Source organism: Oryzias latipes, chromosome 15 (genome assembly GCF_053564925.1).
Source record: "Oryzias latipes strain Hd-rR chromosome 15, Olatipes_Hd-rR_3.1".
Classification (NCBI taxonomy): Eukaryota; Metazoa; Chordata; class Actinopteri; order Beloniformes; family Adrianichthyidae; genus Oryzias; species Oryzias latipes.
This window is the reverse complement of record NC_136251.1, coordinates 2,543,329-2,553,259: the sequence shown is the minus strand read 5'-3', so window position 1 is coordinate 2,553,259 and position 9,931 is coordinate 2,543,329. Positions and strand designations below refer to the sequence as shown.

General features: G+C 44.2%; 1 protein-coding gene across 1 annotated transcript in view; it reads left to right on the top strand.

Moving 5' to 3' along the window:
- Positions 1 to 2,133: 2,133 nt before the first annotated feature.
- The window catches only part of LOC144984092 (uncharacterized), a 379,397-nt gene continuing 371,599 nt past the window's right edge, over positions 2,134 to 9,931 (top strand). Inside the window, exon 1 of the mRNA XM_078931642.1 lies at positions 2,134 to 4,745. Within this exon, the coding sequence (XP_078787768.1) occupies positions 2,233 to 4,745 (2,513 nt within the window). The 5' untranslated portion in view covers positions 2,134 to 2,232. The remainder of the gene's footprint in view (positions 4,746 to 9,931) is intronic.

Sequence of the window (9,931 nt, the reverse complement as noted above, 5' to 3'; positions counted from 1 at the left end):
ATTACTCACAGTGATGTCCCCTCACCCTCCCCACCAAGGGGCCCTAAATGTCTAAGGTGCGGTTAAAATTGGCGGGTAGGGTGCCAGGAGGACATCTGCTGCTTGCTTGCAGTGATGTCCAAGCACCCCCCCTACCAAGGACCCTTCATGTCTAAGGTGCAAATAAAACCGAAAGAGGGGGGGCCCACTCCATACGGCAACCATAGGAGGGGGGCCACTGCCAAGTAGCCCCCCCCCCAAGGCGCATCGCAGGCTAGACCCCCCACCCCCTCACCCTAATATGAGGTTATATGAGGAAGGGGGTAAGTTGGGGACAGCTGGTAGACTGTCCCCCGGTGGTCAAACAGCTGTCCCCCAGCCCCCCCCCCCCAGCAAAGAGGCCAGGGCCACCCAGCCCAGGGGCCCCACCCCCGGAGGCGTCGACACCCCAGGCCCGGCACCACCCACCCCACACAGAGAGAGAGGAGCCAGAGAGCGCCGCCCCCTCCGGAGCAAGCCCAGGCCCCCACCCCCAGACGCCGGCCCTAGAGGAGCTCTGGTCAGGCCTTGACGGGACCGAGGAGGCCAACCGGCCGAGGCAACCACTGATTGCCTCAGCAGAGACCCCAACCCGTTAGCCCCCCGACCCGTACCAATAATGGGCCCCCCCTCCCCCCAGAACGCCCCCCCCACAGGACAGGGCCGACAAGCCCCCCACCCCACCCCACCCTAGACCCCGCAGCCGAAGCGGATGACACCCAGAGCGACCGGGGGCCCCGAGAGGGTTGTCCCGTCCCGTCCCAGAGCCAGGGAAGGGCCGATCCCAGCCCCAGGTGCAGATGGGCAGCCCATCCGGCGCCGCTGGGCCCCCCCCCCGAGCAGCCCCCCCCCCCCCCCCCCCCCCGAGCAGGGCCCCCCGCCAACCCCCCCCCAGCGCAGGCAAAGGGACCACCCCCCCAAGCCAAGCCAGACCACCCCCCCACCCCCCCACCACGCACCCCCACACCCAAGCCCAGAGGACCACGCAGCGCCCCAGCCCGCCCCACCCAGGCACCGGACCCGACCCCCCGACCAACGGAGCCCCCACCGCCCCCGCCAGGCACCGGAGGCCCTGACCCCCACCCCAAACCACGGCAGAAGGGCAAGGAGCAGCGACGACCAAGCCCCCCACCCCTTAAGTCATGGAGTCAACCACAGGAGACCAGAAAGACCGAATTCTTTCAAAGTTACTTGAGCTTTGGGCTGACATTTTTTCCAAGCTGATATGATCAAACAGCAGATTTCTGTGTTGACTTATGTTTATATTTTTCTTGTTTTTCCAATTTATTAAAATAGTTTTTTTGGCAATACAAAGAGTTATGAAAATGATAGATGCTAATCCTTCTTCTATATCGATGGCACTCATGTCACCAAGCACACAAAGTGACGGTGAAGCCGTGATTGAAACCTTAAGCCAGACTGATAAATCGGCACATACCTGCTGCCAGAGAGCCTGGACAGGAGTGCAGAACCATAGTGCGTGCATGTAACTGTCAGGTAGATTACTCTCACAGTGCTTACAAATGTCTGAGTTACTGAGACCCATCTTGAACATCCTCTGTCCAGTGTAGTAAATTCTGTGAAGAGTTTTGAAATGGATTAGCTGCAGATTTGGACTTTTTGTCAGTTTAAAGGTGTTTAGACAGAGTTCTGACCAGAAGCTTTCATCTGTGCTGATGCTCAAATCTGCATCCCATTTTTTTGTTGGAAGGGCAATATTGTTATCTAAATTACATAAAAGTTTGTATATTTTGGAGAGAGTTCTATTCATTGAAAAATTAATCAGAGTGGTAACTACATCTGGTAGCTTTAAATCGTCGTCTTTAAATTTATACTTTTTAGTAATACTTGATTTAAGTTGCTGATATTCCAAGAAGTTATTTATTCCATATTTGTCTTGAAGTTCCTGGGGAGTTATGAATCTTCTATCAATAATTACGTGCTCTAGTTGTTTTATGCCCCCTGCTTGCCAAGCTGGGAAGTGAATCATTTTTTTGTTAATAAGGATGTCCGGGTTGTTCCAGATGGGTGTCATTTTGCACGGTTGAATTGAACATTTTGATATTTTGAGAAATTCCCACCAGGCTGTTAAAGTGGCATTTAATCTAGCCACAGGGGTTGCAAGCCAGTTGCCTCTGTGCCGGTCCCAAGCCCGGATAAATAGAGAGGGTTGCGTCAGGAAGGGCATCCGGCGTAAAAATTGCCAAAATAACCATGCGAATCATCCACAACACTTTAGACATACCGGATCGGTCGAGGCCCGGGTTAACAACGACCGCCACCGATGCTGTTAACCTACAGGGTGTCGGTGGAAATTTGACTACTGTTGGTCGAAGAAAGAGGGGAGGCAGAAGGGCACGTGGCCAGAGAGAGAATGGAAAAGGCAGGAACATAGGTTTGAGAATAGGGACTCTTAACGTTGGCACAATGACAGGGAAAGGCAGAGAGCTGGCAGACATGATGGAGAGAAGGAAGGTAGATGTACTGTGTGTGCAGGAGACAAGGTGGAAGGGCAGCAAGGCACGTAGTATTGGAGGAGGATACAAACTGTTCTATCATGGTGTTGATAGGAAGAGAAATGGGGTAGGTGTGATTCTGAAGGGGGAGTTTGTAAACAGTGTTCTAGAGGTGAAAAGAGTCTCAGACAGGATGATGAGCTTAAAGTTAGAAATTGAAGGGGTGATGGTGAATGTAGTCAGTGGGTATGCGCCACAGGTTGGCTGTGAGTTAGAAGTGAAGGAGAGATTCTGGAGTGAGTTGGATGAGGTCATAGAGAGTTTCCCCAGAGGAGAGAGAGTTGTTATTGGAGCAGACTTTAATGGGCATGTTGGTGAGGGCAATAGAGGTGATGAGGAGGTGATGGGCAGGTTTGGTGTGAAGGAAAGGAATCTGGAGGGACAGATGGTGGTGGACTTTGCGAAGAGGATGGAAATGGCTGTAGTCAACACTTACTTCCAGAAGAGAGAGGAACATAGAGTGACATACAGAAGTGGAGGTAGGAGTACCCAGGTGGACTACATCCTATGTAGACGAGGTCATTTGAGAGAGGTTATTGACTGCAAAGTGGTGGTAGGAGAGAGTGTAGCCAGACAGCACCGCATGGTGGTGTGTAAGATGACTCTGGAGGCCAGGAAGAAGAAGAGAGGGAAAACAGAAAAGAAGACCAAGTGGTGGAAGCTACAGAATGAAGAAACTTGTGAGGAATTTAGGCAGAAGTTGAGACAGGTCCTGGGTGGTCAGGATGAGCTTCCAGATGACTGGGAAACTACAGCAGAGATTATCAGGGAAACAGGTAGGAAGGTGCTTGGTGTGTCATCTGGAAAGAGGAAAGACGGTAAAGAGACTTGGTGGTGGAATGAGGAAGTACAGGAATGCGTCCAGAGGAAGAGGTTGGCTAAAAGGAAGTGGGATGTAGAAAGGACTGAGGAAGGTAGACAGGAGTACAAGGAAGCGCAGCGTAGAGTGAAGAGAGAGGTGGCAAAGGCCAAACAGAAAGCTTACGATGAGCTATATGACAGGTTAGACACAAAGGAAGGAGAGAAGGACTTGTACAGGCTAGCCAGACAGAGAGACAGAGATGGGAAGGACGTGCAACAGATAAGGGTGATTAAGGACAGAGATGGAAAGGTGCTAACAACCCAGGAGAGTGTACAGAAAAGATGGAAGGAGTATTTTGAGGAGCTGATGAACGTGGAAAATGACAGGGAAAGAAGGGAGGAAGATGTGGTTGTTGTGGAGCAGGAAGTAGCAGAGATTGGAAAGGAGGAGGTTAGGAAGGCTGTGAAAAAGATGAAGAGCGGAAAGGCCGTTGGTCCTGATGACGTACCTGTGGAGGTATGGAAGTGCCTAGGAGAGACAGCAGTGGAATTTCTAACAAGGTTGTTCAATAGGATTTTAGAGAGTGAGAAGATGCCTGAGGAATGGAGGAGAAGCGTTCTGGTTCCGATCTTTAAGAACAAGGGTGACACGCAGAACTGCAGCAACTATAGAGGAATAAAGTTGATGAGCCACACAATGAAGCTGTGGGAAAGAGTAGTGGAAGCCAGGCTTAGGAAGAAGGTGGAGATCTGTGAGCAGCAGTATGGTTTCATGCCCCGTAAGAGCACCACTGATGCCATTTTTGCTTTGAGAATGTTGATGGAAAAGTACAGAGAAGGTCAGAAGGAGCTGCATTGTGTGTTCGTAGATTTAGAGAAGGCGTATGACAGGGTGCCGAGGGAGGAGCTGTGGTACTGTATGAGGTCGTCTGGAGTGGCAGAGAAGTATGGCAGAGTAGTTCAGGACATGTATGAGAGAAGTATGACGGTGGTGAGATGTGCTGTAGGTCAGACAGAGGAGTTCAAGGTGGAGGTGGGACTACACCAAGGATCAGCTTTGAGTCCTTTTTTGTTTGCTATGCTGATGGACAGGCTGACAGACGAGGTAAGACAGGAATCTCCCTGGACAATGATGTTTGCGGATGACATTGTAATTTGCAGTGAGAGTAGAGAGCAGGTGGAGGAACAGCTAGAGAGGTGGAGGTTTGATCTGGAAAGAAGAGGCATGAAGGTCAGTCGTAGTAAGACAGAATACATGTGTCTGAACGAGAGGGATCAAGGTAGAAGCGTTAGATTACAGGGGGCTGAGGTGAAGAAGGTGCAGGAGTTTAAGTACTTGGGGTCAACAGTTCAGTGTGATGGGGAGTGTGGAAAAGAGGTGAAGAGGCGAGTGCAGGCAGGTTGGAGCGGGTGGAGGAAAGTGTCAGGAGTGTTGTGTGACAGAAGAGTGTCAGCAAGACTCAAAGGAAAGGTGTACAAGACAGTGGTGAGACCAGCTCTGCTCTATGGGTTAGAGACGGTAGCAGTGAGACAGAGACAAGAGGCTGAGATGGAGGTAGCGGAGATGAAGATGTTGAGGTTCTCCTTAGGAGTGACCAGGTTAGACAGGATAAGGAACGAGTACATCAGAGGGACGGCTCATGTTGCCTGTGTTAGCGACAAAGTCAGAGAAGCCAGACTGAGATGGTTTGGACATGTTCAGAGGAGGGATAGTGGATATATTGGTAGAAGGATGTTGGAGATGGAGCTGCCTGGCAGGAGGGCAAGAGGACGGCCAAAGAGGAGATACATGGATGTCTTAACAGAGGACATGAAGTTGGCTAATGTTAGGGTAGAAGATGTCCATGATAGAGTGAGGTGGAAAAGGATGATTCGCTGTGGCGACCCCTGATGGGAAAAGCCGAAAGAGAAAGAAGAAGCTGTTAAAGTGGCATTTATATTAATGCTTTTGAAACAATCCTGTTTTTTAACTGTTTGGCTAATAAATGGAAGATCTGATAGGTTGATCTTTCCACATAACGCCTGTTCCAAGTCTAACCATGAGTTGGTTTCTGGATTATTTTTTAACCATTTTAAGATGTATTGCAATCTATTTGCAAGAAAGTAATTGTGGAAGTTAGGTAATTCTAATCCTCCACAGCTTTTTGCAGATTTTAAAGTTTTTAGACTAATTCTTGCAGGTTTGTTGTTCCATAGAAAGCTTGATATGGATGAGTCTAATGTTTTGAACCATTTTAATGGCGGTTGTGTGGGAATCATTGAGAAGAGATAATTAACCTTGGGTAAGATTTTCATTTTAACCGTGGCTACCTTGCCCATAAGGGACAGAGGCAGGTTGGTCCAGCGTGTTAGATCGTCCTGTATGCTTTTCAGTAATGGGGTGTGGTTTAGCTGCACCAGTTCTGATAGTTTGGGGGAAAAGTAGATACCCAGATATTTGATATTTCCTGTTTTAACTGGAATTGTGAGTCTTTGTTCCATATTCCTGTTGAGTGGTAATAAAACAGACTTATTCCAATTAATGGAATAGTCTGATATGGAGGAGAATTCATTTATGATCATTGCTGTTTCATTTACAGAATGTAAATTCCTTAAAAACAGTAATATGTCATCCGCATAAAGACTAATTTTATGATGGCTGTGTTTGGTTTTTATTCCTATAATGCTCTCATTCTGTCTTATTGCTGCAGCTAAAGGCTCAATGAATATAGCAAAAAGAGAGGGGGAGAGTGGGCAGCCCTGTCTGGTTCCTCTTCCAAGAAAAAACCTGTTTGAAGTCTGTTTATTAGTTCTAACTGATGCATTGGGGTTGTGATATAATATTTTGATCCAATTGATGAATGCTTCTCCAAAACCAAACTCATGAAGGGCAGCAATAAGGAACTTTCAATTTACTCTGTCAAAGGCTTTTTCAGGTTTTAGAAGAAGAATTATGTTGGCTGAGTTCATGTTAGGTGGCATTGATTGGCTCTCATTAATAGATGTGACCGTTTTATAAAATGTTGGTGCCAGTTGTTCCCAGAATTCCTTATAAAACTCAGCAGGAAAGCCGTCAGGCCCTGGTGCTTTACCATTGGGCATAAGTAACAGAGCTTCATGAAGTTCAGACAGCGAGAGCGGAGAATCTAAGTTTGTGATTTGATCCTCATTTAGCCTGGGTAGGTTTACATTATTAAGAAATGAGTCAATACTTTGCTCTGACGGATTGATCTGCGGTGTGTACAAGTTTTTATAAAAGTTTTCAAATGGGTTATTAATCTTGACCGGGTCATGAGTGACATTTCCTGTTTGGTCCGTAATAGAGGTGATTGATGATTTTTCTCTATTAATTTTAAGCTGATTAGCCAGAAATTTGCCAGATTTATTAGAGTTTTCAAATCTTTCAAGTCGTAGCCTTTGTATTTGAAATTGTGTTCTTTTATTAATGATGTCATTTAATTGCAGCTTTAAATTTTTCAGATCTCCCAGTATGCGTTCCTGTGCAGAAGCAGCATAAGCAGTCTCCAGGGTTTTGATTTTATTTTCTATTTCTAATAAATCTGCTTTCTCTTTGCGTTTTTTGTGCGTTGAATAAGAAATGATTTTCCCTCTCATGACTGCCTTTGCTGTTTCCCAAAGAATGCACGGTGGGATGTCTGGAGTATTGTTGAAGTCTAAGAAGGTTGCCCACTCTTTTTTAAAGAATTCAAGAAATTCCTGGTCCTTTAACAGAGACGTATTAAACCTCCAGGTTGTACCAGAGGGTGTGGATTTTTCCCTAGAAATATTTACAGAAACTGGTGCGTGATCACTGATAATAATTGGATGAATGTTTGAACTTTTAATGTCTTTTAAAAGAGATTTACTGATTAATAAATAGTCTAAACGGGAGTGTGAGTGGTGAACTGGAGAGAAAAAGGTGAACCCTTTAGTGCTTGGGTGACATGAGCGCCACGCGTCGCAGAGACCCAAATCATTCATGTACTGCTTTAGAATACTTGCAGACCGCCATGTACGCTGATTTGCTGCTGTGCTGAGTCTGTCAAGTTCAGGGTCCAAAACAAGGATGACGTCTCCTCCTATAATGATTGTGGAGTCAGAGTGGACTGAGAGTGAGGTGAAGAATCTGTGAAAGAAGGAAGAGTCGTCAACATTAGGGCCATAAACACTCGCTATACAAAAGTCCTTATTCTGAATGGATATACTAGAAGGAGCTGCATTTCCAGAAGAAAATGCAGGGTTGAATGCTGTACTGCTGAATGAAAGCTGAATTAGCTGAAGAAATGGCTTAACTGTACTGGAAAAACCTTGAAAGGTTAAAGTTGCAAAAGTCCTAGCAGGGAAAAGATGAAAAAGTTGAACATTGTAATAGTAGAATGGCTAAAATAGGTCAAAGTTTGTAGAAGGAGTTAAGCATTAAAGCTGAAATTGTTGAAAAAATGGCTGAACTGTTGAAAATGTAAAGATATTGCTAATTTGGCTAAAAGTGCTAGCATTGGAATCAGCATCATCAACTGACTCCAAAAAACACATTGTTTGAGAGTATCATATTGGTAAAAGCTACATGTTCTAAGTTGACAGAAAATCCACTTTTTTCAAAATGGCGGCTTTTCTATTAATTTTATCTCCATAGCAACCATTTTACGTTTGGGTCGGCATGGGATGACGAAGAAATCGACGTCAGTTTCAGACAAATCGGAAAAAGTAAACCTATGGACGTCCTTAGCAACGAAGTTTGTTGGCTAACCACGCCCACATTCCTTATATTTCCAGATTCAGTGAATTTCAATATGTTCAGTTCCAGCCATGGATGAAGTTTATTGCAATATTTGCTTCAGATTTTGTCAAAAAATGGCCACCAAACAGTAGGTTGTGTCGACATCCCATAATAATTTCTAAACGTATTTTCTTGTCCAAAGCCTTGTGATCGTTTTAATGTTTGAACGGTGTCTCTAGCTACAAGTATGTTGAAGTTATAATGGTTGAAATAAATAAAGGTTTGCAAGGATTTTCAATGTATTTCAATGAATCAAAAAATCCTGAAATATCCAAAAATATCTTAAAAAGTACAAGGATTTGAAAAACCAAAAGTCATAGCAGTAATAAGATGAAAGAGCTGAACATTTTAAAAGTTGAATGGTAAAAATCGGTTAAAAATTGTAGAAGGAGTTAAGTGCCGAAAAACGGCGGAAGATAGCATAAGAGGAAAACAAATGTAACACTAGAAGGAGCTGCATTTCCAGAAGAAAATGCAGGGTTGAATGCTGTACTGCTGAATGAAAGCTAAATTTGCTGAAGAAATGTCTGAACTGTACTGGAAAAACCTTGAAAAGTTAAATGATCAAAAGTCCTAGTAGGAATAAGCTGAAAAAGGTGAACATTGTAATAGTAGAATGTCTAAAATAGGTAAAAATTTGTAGAAGGAGTTAAGCATTAAAGCTGAAATTGTTGAAAAAATGGCTGAACTGTTGAAAATTTGAAGATGTTGCTAAAATGGCTAAAAGTGCTAGCATTGGAATCAGCATCATCAACCGACTCAAAAAAACACATTGTTTGAGAGTATCATATTGGTAAAAGCTACATGTCTAAGTTGATAGAAAATCCACTTTTTTCAAAATGGCGGCTTTTCTATTAATTCTATCTCCATAGCAACCATTTTATGTTTGGGTCGCCTGGGGATGACGAACCAATCGACGTCAGTTTCAGACAAATCAGAAAAAGTAAACCTTTGGACGTCCATAGCAACGAAGTTTGTTTGCTAACCACGCCCACATTCCTTATATGTCCAGATCCAGTGAATTTCAATATGTTCAGTTCCAGCCATGGATGAAGTTAAATGCAATATTTGCTTCAGATTTGGTCAAAAAATGGCCACCAAACAGTAGGTTGTGTCGACATCCCATAATGATTTCTAAACCTATTTTATAGTCCAAAGCCTTGTGATCAATTTAACGTTTGAACGGTATCTCTAGCTAAAGGCATGTTGAAGTTACAATGGTTGAAAGAACCAAAGGTTTTCAAGGATTCTCAATGTATTTAAATGGAGCGAAAATCTTGGAAAATCCTGGAATATCTTGAAAAGTTCAAAGATTTGAAGGACCAAAAGTAATAGCTGAAAGGAATAAGGTGAAGGAGTTGAACATTGAAATAGTAGAATGATTGAAATAGGTGAAAGTTTGAAGAAGTTTAAAATTGCCTCACATTTTGGCACAAAATGGCCGCCAAACTGTAGGTGGTGTTGCCATCCCATAATAATTTTGAACTTTATGTTGAAGCCCAAAACCTTGTGAACATTTCAATATTTGAACGGTGTCTCTAGCCAAAAGAATGTTAAAGTTACAATTGTTTAAAGAAGCAAAGGTGTGGCCAATGGAGCAAAAACATTGGAAAATCTGGGAATATCCGGGAATATCTGGAAAAGTTCAAGGATTTGAAGGACCAAAAGTCATAGCTGAAAGGAATAAGCTGAAAGGGTTGAACATTGTAATAGTAGAATGGTAAAAATAGGTGAAAGTTTGAAGAAGTTTAAAATTGCCTCACATTTTGGCACAAAATGGCCGCCAAACTGTAGGTGGTGTTGCCATCCCATAATAATTTTGAACTTTATGTTGAAGTCC